Source organism: Trachemys scripta, chromosome 1 (genome assembly GCF_013100865.1).
Source record: "Trachemys scripta elegans isolate TJP31775 chromosome 1, CAS_Tse_1.0, whole genome shotgun sequence".
Lineage (NCBI taxonomy): Eukaryota > Metazoa > Chordata > Testudines > Emydidae > Trachemys > Trachemys scripta.
The window spans coordinates 74,391,078-74,412,167 of NC_048298.1; the positions used below are offsets into that span (position 1 = coordinate 74,391,078).

A 21,090-nucleotide genomic window follows, 5' to 3' on the forward strand; every position below is an offset into this window, starting at 1 on the left:
GAAGGATGGTGATTCAACATCATATAGTACATATACATCAGAGCTGTGTTAAAATGAGTATAGTATTTGACCATCATCCAAGGTTACCTGTTCAAAATAGGTGAAATATGAACCTGTCATCTCTTCTTCAGAAAGAACCTGGCAGCACCCATTGTTCAACAATGTAAGGTTATGCAAACACTTGTTAAGCATGCTAGCCAATAAAGAATTATTGTAATCATGTCTTAAGGTATTCAAAGCTGGGAGTTCTGATGGAGGCAGAAATGAATGCAACCTAATAATATTCCATAAATGGGAGAAAGATGTTCTAGCCACATAAATTAGAGTTTTTTTGGAAGCAGAAGTAGAATTAGAATGAACCCCAAGATTCTTTGCTGCTGAAGTAGGAGCAATCTGAGTGGCTGAGTCTTCAGTAAGAGAAGCCAGATTCTTAGAGGTACTTACTTATTCTCATCAGGATGTGCATTTCTAGCACTTGTCTAAAAGTGTTAAAAGAAAATATGGTCAAAAAGTCAATGAAGTGTAAGAAAAAAGTTAGTCTGGCTGAGTTTTAAATTAGGAAAAAATAAGATACCCTTCAGGATCTGATTCTGCGACCCTTGCAAGTTGTTCCATTAGGCTATAAATCAGTTGGACTACTTGTGTGAATGTTTGCACAGTCTGACACCTTGATTTCAGTGGGACTCTTCACCAGATAAGTACAACTCAACATGAGTAAGGGTGACAGAATCAGGCACTCACACAGGGATTTAAAATATTAATTGTTCAAAAAAAGCTAACAAGCTTCTCCGTGCCCTTTATATTAATATTTGAAAACTACTTTAGCTCTGTAGTTTTCTGCTTTAGTGGCTCTTATTTGCTTATTTTAGCAAAGGTGTTGGAGTAAAATAAAGAGAATTTGAGAAGAGGATAGAAACATCTGAGTGAAAATAACTATTAATTGTGGATTTATTTGTGTCTTTTTGTTCTATTTCTACAGCACCTAGTACAATGGGGGTCTTGGTCCATGATCATGGTCCTAGATGCTACGACAAATAGTAAATAATAATAAAAATCAATCCAATGCAGCACTTTGGAATTGTGACTGTGATTGCATTGCAGATGTATTCTGATATACAACCTGAACACATTTGAATCAATATGCAAGACAATTTAAAAGAGACTTTGTAGAAATTATCAAAACTAAACTAAACTGTTTTTTATCAGTGCATTATTTGACTTTACTCATTCATACAGGCTGCCTTAGAGAGAGAATGGCTAGCTTTGGATTCCACCCGCTTCCCTTCAAAAACACTGCTGCTCACAAACCAGCTGCACTGGCCAAAGGTAACATGTCATGGAAACTTCTTAGTCTTCAGTCTTTGTTCATTCCTTGAGGATATGCTACACTGGAGTGATTAATACTTCAATTTATTGACTTGAAAAACACAATTACTTTTAGAAGCCTCTGACTTCCTCCTCATCCCCAGATGTAATTTTTCATGTAGCTTTTCTTTCATTTGCTTAAATTTTTCTTTATTTTGGATTTCTGTCAACACTTTACTTCACAGTAGCTCAAAAAAAAAAAAGATGATGTGCTTCATCTGCACATTTGGCAATGGATTAAAAATTGCTCGTTGACACAGTATTTTAAAAATACTAAAGTCCTGCATTATATAGCAACAGCTGAGGACTTTCAGAACAGCTAAAGGTCATTGAACTGTAATGTCTGTTAGTTATTTGATAAACTTTGAAGTTTCAGCTTTCTGGGGTGTTTTTTGTTTTTGTTTTAGGTTTTTTCCATTTTTCTTCTGCTATATGCTATAAAGTATTCTTTAAAATATTTTTGCCTGGATTAAAATAATGGATATTCATAAATGTGCAGTGCGTTAAACTTTTTTTGCTTTTGTGATATAATTAAACTCACCAATATTCCATAGAGCATTTAGTTAATTTAAGATAAGGTCTATGATGGACCTATCATGTTTTTACTATACCTCTGAAATACAAACAAAGGGCATGACTCTGCAAACACACTCATGTTTAACTACACTTGCGAATAGCCCCATTAAAATCAACGACGCTACTCGTGTGCATAAAGTCAAGCCTATGAGTAAGCATTTGTAGGATCAGAGCCAAAGTTATAATACTATTCACTGACTTTTTTTCTTCTTTTCTTTTTCTTTTTCTTTTTTTTTTTAATATTTCCTTACTTAGAAGTATGCTAGGCCTTTAAGTTCAGATCATAATTCATTTAATTTACTATGGCCTCCACATGAAGCCTGGCAGTGTGATGAGAGACCACATTCGTTGTCATCAGAAAAAACCCAGTTTAGTACCAGGTAAGCCAAAATGATTTGCTTTTTTTATTACTACCTGTACCTGCTCTGGCAGATATCAGAATAAACACTGGAAGAGTAATTAGTACTCCTCTTTGTGGTGCTTTTTGCAACTGTTTGATTGGTAACTCAGATAATTACTGATTTGTAAGTAAATGCACTTATTAAAACTGAATAAAACAAATACAATCTATTAGGTTTGCAGTAATTTAATGTTCATTTAATTAAAATATAAAAGTTATAAGAATAAAAGGCTATAAATATGTAAATAATAAAATGTTAAAAACAATCTTATAATATAGGCCTTAACATACAGATACCTATCAGATAAGAATTTAAAAGTATTTCTCACAGTGCTGTATTCCTTTGCAGAAAAGGACTGAAATATGCTTCATTGTAACTGAAATGTAAACATTCAAAATTGATGGCAAACTTTTAATTACTCTCAAAGATAAAGCCTTCCAGGAGTATTAAAATAGATGTTTTTATTTCTTGAGTTTCAGAAGGCATAAATAGTTTGCAGAATAATAAAGGCTGCAATGCCATCACACCATACTTTTACTACTGACCCAGATTTCAGTACTGCTCTGCTACTCTTTTGTTAGATCAGAGAAGAGAGCTATGTCACGTCTCTCTGACTTGCAGCCCAAAAAGAAATTGTCTTTCAAATCGGAAAAAGAAGAGAAAATTTCAGAAGAATGGTATGTCCAAGTCTATCCTACTTTTTTGTTTTTAACATGAATTCTACACATCAGGAACTATAGATGTAGAGGCTTTTAATAGGTACCCTGGTTAAGTAGGTATTTATTTCTAAATGTCAAAAATATTATTTTAAACTTTTAACCAGCATGTGAGATACCAAGTCAATTAACTAAAATTTCTTAACTGTTTAAGATGAGCATTGCAAGCATCTCTGTAGTTCAGTGTGTCAAGTATCATACATGAGATGTCCTGTGCGCTTGCTGTATTCTGTGTGAAAACTGTGTGTGTGTGTGTGTGTGTGTGTGTGTGTGTGTGTGTGTATATAGATACACACACACACACACACACACACACATATATACACACATATAGAGAGAGAGAGCTGTGCAGTTGTTATGTGAAAATGTGTATATATTGATAGTAAAATTTCACCTTCCCTTAGGGGTTTTAAAGATATTGCCACTGCACAGCTAATGCTGAAGAGGGCCCATAAAATGAAATCCAAGAAATCTAGTAATAAAAATCTAGGTAAGTCAACAGTGCTATTACAATATATGTTACATAAGAATATGTATAAAATGTTGGAAACAGCAGGTCTCTACTTCTTCATCTGAAAGCAGGTTGTCACTTCTAGAAATGTTGCTTGTATTTTCTTAGATCACTTCACACATTAATATGAGGGAGGGAGGAATGTGCTTCAGAAATGAACATATTAAATCATCATAAAAGGAAGTTTATTTCGTTTATATGTTCAATATATTAATATTTGAAAAAGTACTCTGAATATTGAGAGTAATATTTGACAAATGTACGAAATGGGAACTTTGTTTCATTGTGTTCTGTGTATTCCCTTTGCTAGATATAAAGTTTATATTTCTGTATTTTTGTACTGATTAGATTTTTTTTTCCTTCAAGAGAATATCTCAAGTTATAATAGCATTGCTCAGTTTGGGTAGTTTTATATCTGTCTGATATGCTTCAAAGTCTGTCCTAAAAACATTTCTGTATCTGTAATCATACCTATCATCTCCGGCTCTTGATTACGTAAAGTGCTATTGATATACATTTGTGAAGGTTTCACAGTTTTTGGTGTCTCTAGAATTGATCATAATTTGGCATTCAAGCTTCAGAGATGATTCTGTGAATCTTGGAAGGCGCTCTCCTCTTCTTTCTGTCTGATGTTAAAATGATTCCTTCCCTGCATGGTCACCTCTTATGTCTGTGAATTTTCTCTGTGTATACAGCTGTTAATACAGGAAAGGATAAAATATCTTAGTTGATTATTGGTGAACACCTTTAAGTTCATTGGTCATGGTAAGCTGTCTTGAGAAATCCTTCCATTTAATAATGTTTAACTCTTTGGTGATATGTTTGGAATACACCACTGGCTATAATGCATTTTCCATTACTGCATAACATGGGAAATCCCTGTTTTGTGTCAAGTGGTGGTTGTTTGTTTGTTTTTTGTTTTTTTAAGTTCAAGAGTATTTTTCACTCAAGGGGGGAAACACCACTTACAAATAAAAAGGTAAAGTTAAGAAAAGTTTGCAATTCCCTCCTTCCCTAGCCAAGTACCAGCACCTAAGACTACTTATGACAGATAGATCTCTAGATTTAAATAAAAGGTAGCATACAATTACTGTAATCTTTTCCTTATGGGTGAGGAAAAAGACAATGGGCAGGAGGCTAAAACATTATTTAATCCTTTATAGTTTTCCACCACGCCCTACCACACTGCCCCGCCACAAAACCATAAATATCTGGTGGCCAGCTGAATGTTTGACATATGTATAACTTGGTGGCCCATGTATCATTTTTAATGAATAAAATCTATTTGGTTATATCATCTTTTCTCCATATGTTGTCTGGTTTATATTAGTAGTGATTAATTCAGTCATAAATGGTTTGCGAGTATCAAATTCAATTATCCTATTTTTTATTGTTGTTCTAGAGGATTTTTTGGATGTTTTTATATTCAGATGATTGGAGGGGGTTTTGTTTTGTTTGTTTCTAGAAAGTGCTGCACTGGAAAACTCTCATAAGCACGTGACTAGTGTTTAAAAAGTTAACAAAACTTTACAATTTGAGTTGTTAGATCTGTATAGACCTGATCTGTTGTATAGTTGCAAGATATCTCCTTCCATGACTACCCAGTAAAGAATCCCCTTTCCACATATTCCATCCAGGCAAAGGAGAGCACTGATTTTCAGTGTCAGTGCCCCCTCACAGAAAATGCCCACCTTCAATTCCGTTTCAGTGTTTGGGCTGTTAGGTCAAGTACCTCTCTTCATCTGAACTGCTCTGGTACAGCATGGTGAAAGAGGCAGACTCTAAGGTAGTCAGATCTAAATGGTGTTTAACTTAAAACCCACATTTGCAGTTGCACCCTGATCTGAATTGGACACTAGTGCAGATACTGAAGCACAGCTGTCAATCCCTCCTTGCCAGAAGCAGCACTAAGTATGTAAACAAGTAATTACATTCAGAACTTTCTGGGCTGGATTCTGTAGTCTGCCAAAGTTTCTTAGTGCTGCTTATGTGAAGTGGCTTAATACTGGTCAGAAAATCCCAGTGGAAAATTCACCCTGTATAGGGAGGTTCTCCACAAGAATAGCTGTCTCCTACGTCCCTCCCAGCATATGCGCTGGGGAGGAGAAACAGAAAGGGAATAGCAGGGATGGGCTGAGGGCATGGTGAAACTGAGACCTTACACCAGAAGCTTAAGTAAGAGCGGGAGGAGTCCTGTTCTAACTTGTTCTGAGACCAGGTAGCCCTGAATCAGGGAGCTGAAACAAGCTATGTGTGGCTGCCACTCTCCCCTACTTAGGGATGAGAGGTCTTCAGATGCAGCCCCATGTAGAACAAATTGCAGTAACTCCATTCTTGAGGGGAAAAAAGATATTTGGCAATGTCAACATCCTTTTTAAGAATGAGAGAGGTCACAATCTCTTAGCCAGACCATTTTAAAAAACCACCACCACCACCACCTTGGGTCACTTCTGTCAGTTGAACCTCTCATGCAGCTGGATATCCCTAGAACATGTGCCTCTTACTAACAAAAGGCAGGTAACAACCTCTTTAAACAATAAGTAGTTGTCAGCCCCATCATTTCCTCTTGTTTCCATAGCAACCAGCATCACATCCTTTCCATCTTCTCTAAACTGATCCTCAGCCACCGTCCAGTCATCCACACCTCACTATTATACTTATCCTCATTATATCTTGTTCAGTTTTTTTTTTATGTTTGATCTTTTCCTAAACTCCAGATTGAATGTTATGTTATTTGGCACTATTTCTTCCTAACATAGCTTCAACTAATTTCATTCAAAAATTTAATACTTATATTAAAATAATACAAACTCATTGATATAGACATTCCCACCAGTCTGAGGATAAAGTACAAAGTATGCACCTACAATGTTAATTAAATGCTATAAAGAAGCAGGTTTCGAGAACATCTAATATGTCCCTTCATTGCTCTATACATTATTTACAAACAAAAACACAATAAAAATAAAGTTGTCAGCTGAACCATAGAATGACCAACCTCCAGTAGCTCTAAATACAAAGAAGTTACAGAATATTAACAAGTAGGCATCCTTTTGTGCTCAAGTCTCAATGTCAGCCCACTAACCAAACATCTTTCATGAGAAATCTTGCTATGCTACGGTAAGGATCTTGCTAAACTGAAGATGTTGCATTCACACAGTAGTGATTTATTAAATGCTGTTTCATAGGACCACTCATGTGGTCTTGTCACAGTGGGGCTACCTACTTGCAAATGTCTCCAACTTCCTCTGCCTTAAGGCTTCATTAGCTGACATCCACATACCCCCAAAATATAAAGTTAGCGTCTGCCCTGAGTTTTACATAGCCCATCTTTAAAATGCCTACTTATTTACCACAGTGGAGCTTGGATGGGATTAGCATTGTAATGAACATCTTGGGTCCTGATGCTGTCTGGTGAGGGGACTTGTTCCCTTCTTCTCTCCATATATCTGCTTCTTATGGAGCTGTGACGAGTAGTGTGATGCGTGAGTGGAATTCCAGATAATTAGTCACATTGTGTGGAAGCATGTATTTTCCAGGGTCTCTTGGGTAGCTCACCATTCCACTTCATTCATAGTCTTCTGACCACTGAGCTGAAAACATACCAGCATGGAACCTTCTGTGTTTGCAAGGGAACAAGCCCTTTGCAGTCTTTGCTGCTTCGTGATCATGGGAGCACAACCAGATTTTGGTGACTCTCTGAAGCGAGACAAGAAAAAATGTGGACTTTAGTAAAAGTATCAGGAATGCCCATGCATACCAGCAGACAGCGAAGAAACTAGCAACTTTGTAAATTTACTTGACTGGTGACCAGTGCAGACAGCAGATTAAATGGCACAAGAGTACATACCGGAAGACCAGGGACCAGAACTGCGCCTGGGGCAACTTGTAGACATTGTCCCAGTTTTATGAGGATTTTAACCGGGTGCTGGGCATTGTGCCCAGCACAGAGACAACTGTGGTGCATGATGACTTGGTCAGCCAGGTTGGTGCCCTTTTGGCCCCAGAATCCAGCATGGGGACTGATAAGAGCAAGCAGCGGGGACTGAGTGAAGACCATGAAGTAACTGTGTTGCTAAAACCAGTCCCAGAGCATGCTTTGGAACAGGATCATCATCAAATTCTGGGTCCATAGTCAGAGAAGCTGTTTGATGCACTCCCTGAAGAATAGCCTGCTGCGGAGCCTGTAGCAGACACAGAAGGGACAAAAGCTGCCCCTGAGCCCAGAAAGTTTCTGGCTCCAATGTAATGTTTATTACTACAATAATGAGAGGGATTCTTGCTCTAAGAACCAATGCAAAAGTTATGAGAAGTCCCGACTAGCAGCGTGTATTCACTAATGGCAGATTGTATGTCAGGAGCTTGGCATTCTGCCTTCCTTTCCCCTCCACCTCCACATCACATGGAGTTCAAAATGACGACCAGGAAGTGCAAACCATAATAAACACCTTGAAAGAGGATTTTTACTGGAAAGACCGATTTTTTGCTAGGCCCATTCCTGTTTCATAAAAATAATAATTACATTGCCGTGCATTTGCATTTGCCGCACTGTAATCACTCAATGGTCTATGGAGCTGCCTATAAAAATGAACTGTGTATTTAGGGAAATGTGATCCATTTTCAAAACTAATTAATTTCAGTTAAAGGTAGTCTATGAAGTCCATAGATGACACAATCATTTGTCCCAAGTATGACTGGGGTTTGAAGCTTAGTCCAGAAATGTGCTGGGGGGGGGGGGGGGGAGGAATGCAGCCATACCAGAGTAAGATAACTCAGCATTCTGTTAATTCAGTCATGAATTCTGACCCAATCCTGGTTGCTAATAGCTGCAAACTTTTCCTGAAACAAGAATTCCAGATAGTTAATCACATTGTGTGGAAGCATGTATTTTCCAGGGTCACTTGGGTAGCTCACCAGCCCACTCCATTCATAGATGTGTCGTTCAATCGCTATATGTTTGAATATTTCTGATGTATACACTGCAGATTTACAACCAGCAGCTTCGAATAACATCTTCCTTTGCCTATAGGGCACCATAAGAACAGTTATGTCCTCCCAAAATATGAAAGGCCTGAAATGATTTAAAAAAAAAAAAAAAAGCTTTTTGTAGCAAGGCCACCGACCAGTCCCCCTCCCTCTCTCTCCAACCCAAGTAATTATGGAACTTTTGTAAAACAAAAACAGCTTTGCATTTTTATTTACCATTGTGTCTGCACTACTTTAATTGTGGTTACCCAGGCTGTCTCTAGGGAGATTCTGTGGACTGAAGCATCCATTTCACAGTATATTGCTGTTCAGTTTTGAAATGTAACATTTTATGTCCCTGAAATTCCACAAGAAATAATTCTGGGGTCCTCTACTGAGATATTTGATACCCTCTATGTTGTGTCCTATTGCAGTCCCCACTACTAGCTGCTCGATATCAGTACCTTCATGGACCATTCCAAGAGGAAACATTTCTATGTACTGATGGTTGATGTTCTTGAGAGGGCTGACAAGCTAGTCCAGTACCAGAAACACAGGGACTTAAGACTGGAGAAAAGGCATTCTGAGAGGCAGGAGGAAAGGCTGAGAACAGAGTATCTGTGCAGGAGGAGGAACAGTGGCTAAGGACAGGACTCAACAGAAAGAACTGTTTGAGCTGCTCATCTTAGTCATAGCTGCATGATTACTGGCTCCTGCTGTCTTTCCCACACTATGGCTTGATTCTCCTGTGACATACCCTGAGTCCAAAAACAGCTGCAAAAACTCCATGTCTGGGTGGCCCATTCAGTCTGTCCCCATGAGCAGCTGGGCAGGGCAAACTAAACCCAATGCGGCCCTCTATCTTGATCCCCTCTCCTGTGAATACCTCCATCCACCTCCTGCGGCACCAACTGCATGGAAAATGAGGAAAGAGGGGAAAGGAGAATAGGGAAGCCTGGGGACATGTTTTGGGGATGTTCTTTTGTAACTGGTATTTTGGTGTTATAATGGCAGCTGTCCTGCCTGGCTGTGTGACTGCTGCACTGTTTTAAAGCATGTGTGTATATATATAAACCTTTTATGTCACCAAGAAAGTTTATTGCTATCACTGTATCTCATAATACAACCAAGATTTGAATTAATAAAGTTAAACGTAAGGTCAGGAACAATTAAGAATTAGTAAGCAAACACTATTCCTATACAGTTAGGTAAACCAAGCCACATGTCAATCACTTCCTTATTGAACCCATACTATGACTCACTTCCCACCCATTTCATAAGACATCGTGATATTCATAATAACATTGCATGGCAATCCAGCCCTGTTTTTCCCCCGTCCCACCCGTACAAGCACATTTATAGAGATACTATTCCACCTCTTCTACTGGGCCATGCAAGTCCATAATATGGGAGCACAAATCATCCCTGACTTCTGTTGCTCGGGTGCATCCATCTCCAGCAGCGGTAGGTGCACTTTATGACTGAGTGTACCGATTCAGCGGCCCTGTGACAGAGTGCAGGGAGTGAATAGATGAGCCTGCACTCTGATCGCTTAGATAGGGTTACCATCTTTTAGTTTTTAAAAAGGAGGACACTCCATGGGGCCCCGGCCCCGCCCCAACCCCGCCCCTTCCCCGCCCTCAGCCCCGCCCCAACTCTGCCCCCTCCCCTGAACGCTCCGCCCCCTGCTCCTCCCCCTCCCCTGCTTCCCACGAATCAAATGTTCGCGGGAAGCCTGAAACGGGGAGGCAGCAGGTAGGCTGGGGCGGGGTGCAGCGCGGCTCAGTCCGGCCCTCCTGGCCGAGCGGCTCCCTTCGGCGGCCGGCTGGCCGGCCCAGGCCAAGAGGCTCTGGCCCCGGCATCTCCCGCCCGGCTTGGCTCGGGCCCTGGGGCACTGGCCCCCGGTCCGGCCCCACGACCCCGGCTCCCGGCCCCCGGCCTGGCCCCGCGCTCCCGGCCCGGCCCCGCGCCTCCGGCTCCCGGCCCAGCACCGTGCCTGGCCCGGCCTGGCCTCCGGCCCGGCCTGGGACTGCGCCCCCGGTTCCCGGCCCGGCTCCTGGACCCCGGCCCGGCCCCGTGACCCCGGCTCCCGGCCTGGCCCCGCGACCCCGGCTCCCCGACCCCCGCCGCGCCCAGCTCCGTGACCCCGGAGCCCGGACCCCGGCCCGGCACCACGCCCCCAGCTCCCGGCCCGGCACCGCGCCCCCAGCTCCCGGCCCGGCACCATGCACCCCGGCCTGGCACTGCACCGGCCCCGGCCCCGGCACCACACCCCCGGTAAGGTTTTTACCAATCTTAACCTTGAGCACAGGGTTAGAAAAAATTTAAGACAAGACCTGCAGGGCATGGGGTCTTCTACAGAGTCATGCTGTGTCTGGGCCCAAGAAGCTTTGCACAAGGAAAGACAGGTCTGAAGGATGCTAGTAAGTGCCCTAAGTCCTGTGGCTTGTATCGTTAGGGAGAGCTAAAGGTACCCTCTCCTTACAAAGTGGAGTGTGTGCAGACAATGAGTACATATTGCACTGGACCAGTACCTCCAGTGTAGATTATGCTCCAGTCTATTATGGTTATGGATGCAGATATAAACAGTTAAAATCGTGGCCTGTATTTTAACCATAACAAATGTATGCCGTGTTTTATATCTCCACTATGTCCACATCAACTACTTTTTCTTGACTGTCAAATAATATGAGACGTGTGGGCAAGATACTAGAAATTTTTGCAGCCAAGTAGAAGCGGCAAAATATCAAAAATATTCCCATTTATTAAGGATGCATGAAATCCTGCAGAACTCTAATTAAAAACCTAAATGCAATAGACAGTAATGTACTTCATTGTGCCTGGGTACTAAACATCTATGCTTCATAAGATCACAGAGCCCTTAAAGATACCTTGGCACAAGAGAACAGAGTCTCTGGCTTAACTTTGGGATTTAAGGGGCTATCATCAAATCCACAAAATCAAGGAAATTCAAAAACTTTAATAAAGTTAATTTATTTTTTCTTTTAACAAATTTTTTTATGATGGCCAGAGGCCTGGAGTAACTGTTTTCAGCTGCTATCTTCTGCCATGCTGTACTGTTACTTGTTTAACCATTTCCTTTCTGGAGGCAAAGTTTGTCAGTGATTGACAAAATGAAGTGATACTTCTGCTGCCACCCAGGCAGAAACACAAGAAGAGACAAAGGAGAAGTTAAGGCTGAGACTTGATTATTCAGATAAAACTGAAACAACTGATTGATTTGTCACAGGACAAGAAGTATTGTTCAGTCAGTCTGTTTTCTTCATCTTTGAAAGATACTACATTAACTACATTCAGATTTAAAAGATTCTCTGAGAATACAAAACAACTCTAGTGAACTGAACATCATTCACCATCTGTACCTCCGATATGAATTCAAATACCCTTATTCCTGAATTTTCCTTAATGGATGCAAGAAATTCATCTGCTGTAAGAAATAAAATGCTTCCATTTTGTTGTCTGTTTATTTATTTAGTTATTCTTTGTATTGCAGCAGTCCCTAGGAGCCCCAATTATGGACCAGTACCACATTGTGATGGGCACAATACAAAACAGAACAAAATGATGGTCCCTCTCCCATTGAACTTACTCAGACTAATCCTCCTTCACATGATGCAGTATTTGCAATTTTAAAATATCAACTCTTTAAAACTGGTACCAATAATACCTATTTTCATTTTTTCAATTTTTCCCCACACCCAAAATCAATGACAAACCAATTAAAGTTTTGCCACGATGTCATGTAACAAATGCCAGCTTAGGCAGTAACATGAATTTCCATAGTATTTCTATCACATTTATAATGTTTGTCCAAATTATCTTTTATATCTGGAGTCTGCCAAAATGTGTGCATTAAATTACCTCCCTAGTTTCCAGATATTCAGTACAAATCATCAACAAATAAACCACATTTAAACAAGTATTCAGGAGTCCAGTAAGATCTCAATGTAATTCTGAACTGTTTAACTCTTTCGCAGTTCCTCTCTGTGAAATCTAAAACATTTGTTGATTGTCTGTAATAAAAACATAAAATCTAATCCATTTCCCCATTTCTCTGATACTTAAAAACACTAGTATCATAAAATAATCGAAGTAATATTGCCTTAATTTGAGACTAGATTTAAAAAGGGTTCTTTTTAATATCAAAAGAGCTGTAGGCAATGATTAAGGTAGGGTGACCAGATAGCAAGGGTGAAAAATCGGGATGAGGGTGGGGGGTAATTGGCACCTATATAAGACAAAGTCCCCAATATCAGGACTGTCCCGATAAAATCAGGACATCTGGTCACCCTAGATTAAGGTGATCCATGTAGGTGTAATTTAAGTACTCTGGCATTGTGATAAATCTCAGTGGATTATTTAAATTATTTTGCAGAGCTCAAAAGTAGACTATCTGATATAAATCTCTCAGAACAGTTTCCATAGCTCTCTTCCCAATATACATATCTCCTTCAGTACTTACTTTGACAATCTTATACATAGATCAACTATAGAATAATTTGGGTGATATTAGCCATTTTATGTGACTTCAAATGTCCCTAATGCACTGTACTGTTAGACTGGTCATCTTTTTCATGGGTGTAACTAGGCAGGTTTGAATGTGAAAAAGTTCCATTTCTAAAGCTTTTAGACATAGCAAGTTTAGAATAGCTTCAATAGACCCAAGAAGCAAAACAATTTATAATAATCTGTTGGGAACATCAGAAAAGAAACCTAGGAATCCTTTATCACATTTTGTTTTGTGAATTTCTAATCTGTCAATTTTGGTAACTTGGTCTTTTACCCTCCTCAAGAAAGTTACCATATTTGAAATTGTTCTAAATTAGTGTGCTGACGTGTCTGGTTTTTCATTGCACATTACAGGTTTGGTTTGGGGGAAACAATTAGTACAGAAAATATTCTTCTCTACCTTTCTCACTGTGTGTTGTACTGTACATAACAATGGGTCTCATTATATAACTATAGAAAATACAGTAATGAATTACACTATAGTTTAATATTTTTATATTTCATATAGCTTTTCTGCCAGCTAAAGTTATTGAGAAAAGGATCTCTGAAATTAAAATTATATGTGCATGATTGATATAGTTATACAGCTGCAATATTTTTATTGAGTTATAGTAAGAAGTGCAGGATAAATTCTCTTGTATATTGTAACAAGGACTGATTATTTGTTACTGTATTTTAGATATTAGTTATGAACCTCGACACTAGTATGACCGAGTACTGTAAGCATTTGTTGACACTAAGAATGCCATATTAATAAAGATTTTGGTGATTTGCCAAAATGGAAATACTTGACTGATCTAGCTACCTACCATAACTGCTAAAATATTCACAGTTAACAAGTTATCCCAGTAGTCCGGTTCCTCAACAGATATAATCTAGTTATCTGAAACACTCTAAAATGTCTGATTTTAGTTAATGGAGCTAACCTTGAGAGAAAGGCTGATGAAACATGCAGCCAGAAGGGTAGGGGGTCAGGCTAAGGTGACTTTACACTTCCTTTGAGGCATCTCAATCCTTGGCTCCTCCAGAGGCTGAAGAGGTCATTACTATAACATAGACAGCCATTGGAGGCCTAAGATATGGCAGCATCCTCCAGACTGCCCTAAAGACCACAGCACTGCCTGGAATCTCCGGATTCGGTACACTGCAGTCCCTGTTTCTGTATACGTTTTTATACCATGCTCATGACCATAGTATCAGAGTGCCTTTCAGTAGTTTCAGTTTAATAATTGAAGCCAGATCTCTGGAGTCCTTTAGCCAATCAGAGATGGTAAAAAGTATTACTTCTAGATGCTGCTGTGTGAGAGCCTAGTGTCAGCAAGGAATCCAAGAGTACTCCTGAACTAGAGACTGAATTGAATTATTGTGAATTTGTTCCTTCAACCAATAGAGATTGCACCATGATTGGAAGCTCTTAAAAAAGCCTCCCTCACCCCCCGACACACATCCCTCCCCCACCCCCAGCCATGCCCCTATCATGACCTCTACCCTAGGACTTGTGATGGGGTCCTGGGTCTGGAGTACTTGCACCAAGGGAATCCTCCCCTGTGCAGAACTAGAACTTCTAGGGCCCCTTCAAGCCACTCCAGCCCTTTTTCCTGGCATGAAGGGACTCCAGCCAATTTTCTAATCTAATTCTGCTGCCATTGAAGTTAGTGGAAAAACACACCTTGACTTTGGAGGGATTAGGGTCCAACATGTATAGACCTAGCTGTCTTTCCCCTCACCCTCACCCCTCCAAAGAGCTACATACTTTGCTGCTGGCTCTCAGAAGCTCTGACACCCTCTGTGATTAAGAAGTAATGCTGTCCCCACTAAAGCCTCCTCCTCCCCTAGCTCCCTCGGTAACAGTCTCATAACGGAGAAACTGACATTATCAGTCTGATATACCCACTCTCTCCAAAACTGCACTTCCCATCTTCCCTAATCCTTCTATCCTGCCTGCCTACTCATTCTTTTTCCTGCTAAATTCTAGTCTTTTTTCTCTTCATTGTCCTCAAGCTACATCCTTTCCTCATTGTCCCCACTGCTAAAAGCCTTGTCACTGCTAAAAACCAATCCATCACCTTGTAACAATCTCTTTTCTTCCTTCATTTGCAGTCTCCTCCCCCCTTCACTAACCATATGACCTTTTCCCTTGGTTCCCTCCTTTGGGTCTCACACTGTTTACTGCATCAGGTAGGGTTGCCAATTTTGGTTGGACGTATTCCTGGAGATTTAATCACATGACTTAATCTTTAATTAAAGATTAATCTTTAATTTCTGCAGACTCCAGGCCAATCCTTGAGGGTTGGCAACCCTATCTTCAGGTTCAAACTTACCATACTCACCTACATGATCCTATACAATGCCTCCCACTCTAACTCTGCATTTCTTCCAGTTCTTGTGTTCTTCCCACCCCTTTCTTCATTTCCTATTCCAGATACCTGACTTTAGCTTATTTCATTCTGCCCCCTGTGTGTGAGACTCTCTCCTTGTTCTCAAGCATTCACTTTCCTTCATAGCCCTCCTTAAATTCACCTGTTCAAGCAGTTCCTCCTCCCTTCCCATCATTAATAAACTGCAAAACTCCCTTCTCCTGAACTGTTGTCCAGTATTGGTTTTGCTTTTCTTATATAAATTGTAAGTTCTTCTGGTGTGGGAATGATAAGTTATGAAGACTTAAGACTATGTAGCCTAGTAATTATGGGAATGATTATGGTGAGTATGTTTCCACAGGCTGCTGAAGGCCACCTCTACTTTGAACAGGATAGAACAGGATAGGATATGTTAAAGGGCTTTCGGTCCATTTATGTTCCTCAAGTTTAGCCTCAGATAATAAAATATTTGTGATTTTCTTTGCTTTGGTTCAAATAAAGGTGTTTCCACCTATCTATTAAGTTGTAAACACTGGGGTTTACATATTTGTGTACCTAATATTTATGATTGGGATCCCCACCTTCAAAATAGAACTTCTAAATATTTCCTAAAATATATATCTTTTTAAAATGTAGTTTAGCTTTTCACAGGTGGCTGATTTAGAAATCATTTAAAGGTATGTAAAACAAGTCAATATGGCTGCTTCTTTGTACTTATATTAATTTATTTTAGAAGTAATATAATTGTTTTTGTTAATGTAAAATGTACACAAGAGATTCTGTTTCTTTTATTACATGACTAAAAGGTGAATAACTGCTTCAAGGAATGAACAAGCCAGATCTGACCTCTGATTTTAACTTGTTCTTGTCGTCTAGACCCAGCTGTGCGCCTGGCGTTGTTCAGAAACAATGAAAATAAACATCCCCCTGTGAAACCACCAAGGAAGAGACAGCCAGCAAAAGAGACAGCCAGCAGTTACTTTGAAGGTATGAACAGGAGTTTCCCTTTATATTTATTTATGTATTTTGTAATGTATTTGGCCAATTCTTTTTGAGTTATGAAAAAACATGCAGAAGTAAGAGAAGGCTCCAAGTGTGTGTGGACAACTCAAATGACGTGATGAAACATTTCAGTTTTAATACATTTTTTTTCCAGTGATTAATTTGTAATGTGCACTGTAGGCCTGACCCAAAGCTCATTGAAATCAATGGGAATTTTTCTATTGACTTCAGTGAGTTTTGTATCAGGCACTAAATACTTTTAAATTGGGGGAGTTGTTTTAAGTGACATGCTTGAAGCTACATGCAGAGAAGGGAGATGAAACCAATGTGCCCTCTAATTTTTTACGTCCATGTGCGGGATTAATTTTGTTATGTGCACCAATATGGAGATGATGTGTGGCGGGGGTGTCGCTGAGGGTTTCGGAGTGTGGGAGGGGGCTCAGGACTGGAGCACAGGGTTGGAGTGCAGGGGGGATGAGGGCTCTGGGGTGAGGCTGGATATGAGGAGTTTGGAGTGCGTGAGGGGGCTCAGGACTGGGGCACAGAGTTGGTGTGGGGGGTGTGAGGGCTCCAGCTGGGGGTGAGGATTCTGGGATGGGGCCAGTGATGAGGGGTTCCGGATGCAAGAGGGGGCTCAAGGCTGGGGCAGAGGGTTGGATGTGGCGGGGAGAGGGCTGAGGGCTCTGGCTGGGGGTGCAGGCTCTGTAGTGGGGAATAGAGGTTTGGGGTGCAGGCTGCCATGGGGCTGTGGCAGGGGGAGAGAACTCCCCCAACCCCTCTATCACCTCAGTAGCCCGGGGCCGAGGGAGAGGCGCCTCTCCCTGGCCGCAGCAGCTCTGGGGCTGGGACTGGGGGAGAGGCGCCTCTCCCTGCCTGCACAGCCCTTGATAGCTTGCTGTGCAGCGACGCAGCTGCGTAGCTTAGAGGGGACTTAGTGAAAGACCCTTTCAACAAAATGGGGAGCTGCTCACATGCTGTGGGATTGGAGGTGGAGCTGTATGACACCAGCTGCTACAGATTTAATAAAATATTTTACACAAGCAACAAAGCACTGTACAGAGAAAATACAAAGCAGTAGCATAGAATATTATGAATGGTAGTAACCAGAGAAATAATATAGCTTAGGCCTTGTGTACACCCTTATCTATTTCAGACACAGTACTTTTTTCTTACCTATTTAAATGCACAAAATAACCCCATTTCTAATCTCACTTCATTTCTTGATTATTATTTTTTTCAAGTTACCCATTCCTGAAGACAATGGACCTTTTTTTATTTTTACAAACTGTTCTGTGAATTCAAAAGAAGAATATGATAAAATCTTTAAATAAAAAAACAAACATACATTTTTTTCTCCATTCTCATACAATTCAAACATTGTCTTGAACATTCAAAAAGAATTCACCTTTGGGCTGAGGGTATACATGAGAAATGTCAACAGAACATATAAAAGTTACAGATTGGGCTTTTCAAATGCCCTCAGCGTTTGTTCAATTCTGCTACTATTGAAGTCAGTGGTAATATTCCAATTGTCTTCACTGGAAGCAGAATTAGGCCACTACCGGGCACTTCTCCTGTCATCCACAGCTATTCCCCTCTGATCAGTGACTTGGCTGGGTTTTTTTTCCAGCAAACTCTCACAAGCACTGCATGCTATTAGTGACTGTTCTTTCTCTGAAGGGGTTCTGGTTAGACTGAGAATGCTGCCACATTGCTTCATTTTGATCAAATGTGAGGAAAGCATCTCTAGTGCACACAAGATGGCTTCAAATGGGCTTGCCAGAAGGCATTAAGTTGGGGATGGGAATTAGGGTCAAGAGCACACCTGAGAACAGCTGCTTGTGCTGTTGTGATACTACCAGGACAACTTTGGAGCTTTCTGTGCCTCAGTTTGGCCCCCACAAAACAAAGAGCCTGCATGAGAGTTTCACTGAGTTGGGCTGGAACAGGACCTGTGCAGATTGTTGCTTGTCTCCCATCTCACAAGCACCAGGCCAATGTCTTCACTTCCTGCCCTTTTGACCATGCCTTTTCTTGCCTTGAGCAGATCTCCTTGAATCTTTTTTATGGTAGGAGTTCCCACTCTCTGCCAACAAGCTCTGTAGAGATACCAGGTAGATACAAGGTGGGTGAGGTAATATCTTTTATTGGACCAACTTCTGTTCAAGCCCTGCAGACATTGTCCCCCAGAGCAAGAGGAGGAATGAACCAATCAGCTGACTGGTAGGAATCAACTTCAACCATACAACCCATTTTCCCTCCACAGCCAGCCAGCTTGCCTGCCAGTCAGTGCTCTGGTGGAGGATTTGAATCCCAACCCCTCTTCTTTAGAACCCACTAAAGAGAGATCTCAAAGAAGAGGGTATCTACATTCTAAATATTCCTGCTTTAATGTGGGAGGTGGGGAGGAGAAATTATAACATCAATAGCAAGAACACATGTTATCTGTTAAATAAGGGGATTGCTACTTTTGAAAGGGGATGCCCTAGGAAGTGAAACAATTAGACCATTTTTAGATTTTTAAACTGGAACACATCACAGTAGAGAACATCTAGAAGGATTTAAGTTGTCAAATGTATAGTATGTCTCTTGAGTCTTCTCTGTTCTTTTGGTTGTAATTATGGATTATGGTTAACAGTATTTAAAATAAACCTAATGCAAAAAAGAAACACTGCATAGAAGGAAAACAAGTGGTAGAAAAAACAATATATATAAAAGCTTATATCTGAGTCCTATGTATTCAGTATTAACCAGTATTGATGATTATTTAAACCACTGGTATCCTATTTGTATTTTACGTTCTATCCTTGGGTTGGTTAAATTTGTTTCAACTTTAGATATATCAGGTATTTTATTTTTTCATGGTTATTTTAAAATATTTATTGTTCTAAGGATTAATGGATGCCAAGCATTTGTGGGAAGGGAAGAATATAGCAAACTTTTTGTCTGGTAACAAGTTCACTGAATGGAAGGAAAAAACTTGCACTTAAATAAGATCAACAATCTGGTGAACTAATTAAAGCAAATCAATTCTGTCTGAGTTAAGGATGACATTTTGTCATAATTCACCTTTTTTTCCTACGTAGTTCAGAAGTCTCAGAATGTTGTATGCTGTTGTGTGACATAGATCTAAACACAATGGGGGAATTAGGCTAGATTGGCATCTGTAATACTCAACTTCCTTGGTTTAAGTAAGACCAATATTTTAATTTGAACGGGATTTTTAAAAATCATTGTTTTAATACTACATAAAAAGTATAACATTCCCTTCTCCCACATCTTGAGTTGTCAACTTATTGAACGTATGGCTTTTTAAAAACTCACTGAAACTTCATGGAAAATAGCACTTTTCTTGCTGACAATTCTCTTACTGGCTCATGTATTCTCTGTCTACCTTCATTTATTTTTTATTACAGATTATTGTATAAATCCAAAAGCTTTGGTTTTGAGACCTCCTGGTCCTGCTTATTCCTCATTTGAAATTGGAATTTCAGTTCCGGCATCACACTAATTGTACTTGTAAAAGCAAGTGTGATGTCACAGATTTACCGTACTGTGGTATCGCCAAAAAGAGCAAATGAGCTCTGCAGAAGAAAACCCATTTTTATGCAAATCATTCTATAACAAAACTGTAGAGGAAAGTGAGGCATGTGCATAACTTCGATCATATGTGCATAACTTTAATCACATGGGACTACTCATGTGAGCAAAACCTGACATATGCTCCTTAAGTGCTTTAGAGGACTGAGGCCTTTGTGAACAGAAATATCTAAAAATATATTTTTTAAAGTTTGCGATAAGATATCAAATCTTTCATGTCAGTGAATTCACTACTGATCCTCCTCCATTGACTTTATAATAGGCCTAAAGGAGAAATTGTTGTTAGTTAATATTTATAGCACAGTAGCATGCAGAAGCCCCAATCAGAAACAGACCCCTTTGTGTTAGATGTTGCACAAATAACATATGGAGACTTGATCTCCATTTTGAAGAGTTTCCTATCTAAGAAGGTAAGTGATACGTAAAAGGGGTGGGAGGAGGGATATATACATGCACCAAAATAATTTTTGTAACTTATCAATACATCTTAAGGCTACAAAACCTTCCTAAATATTGACATTGTAAATGGCACGGATGGGCCAATGTTAGCATTTGGTAAAATTGTAATACATTTTACACACACACACACACACACAGACACACACACACAGAGACACACACACACACACACACACACACACACAGAGTAACCTGTTTTTTTTCTTCTCTTGGGAAGTTAGGGCCTGATCCAAAACCCATTGAAGTAATCTGAAAGACATGTTCTCTGATTTCCAGTGATCTGTTAGCCACTCATATGTAGGGTGACCAGATGTCCCAATTTTATAGGGACAGTCCCGATATTTGAGGCTTTGTCTTATATAGGCGTCTATTACCCCTCACCCCCAGTCCCGATTTTTCACATTTGCTATCTGGTCACCCTACTCATATGCATCAAATATGTTGGACTGGATCCTCTGGTCCAGCTGAGTTCTGCTTAGATCAGGACTAGAAGAGGGAGGGGTTAGTTGGCTTTAAGCTAGAGCTGATTAAATTCTTTGTCAAATTTTGATTTCAATTGACAAATGAAAAATTCTGTGAAACTATTTTTGTTTTTTTCTCAATTAAAA

General features: G+C 40.1%; 1 protein-coding gene across 1 annotated transcript in view; it reads left to right on the forward strand.

Annotated features, from left to right (window-relative positions):
* The window catches only part of LRRIQ1 (leucine rich repeats and IQ motif containing 1), a 151,979-nt gene that overhangs the window by 75,156 nt on the left and 55,733 nt on the right, over window positions 1-21,090 (forward strand). Inside the window, exons 18-22 of the mRNA XM_034772340.1 lie at window positions 1,237-1,326; window positions 2,197-2,321; window positions 2,924-3,019; window positions 3,463-3,548; window positions 16,298-16,408. Coding sequence (XP_034628231.1) covers window positions 1,237-1,326; window positions 2,197-2,321; window positions 2,924-3,019; window positions 3,463-3,548; window positions 16,298-16,408 — 508 coding nt within the window. The remainder of the gene's footprint in view (window positions 1-1,236; window positions 1,327-2,196; window positions 2,322-2,923; window positions 3,020-3,462; window positions 3,549-16,297; window positions 16,409-21,090) is intronic.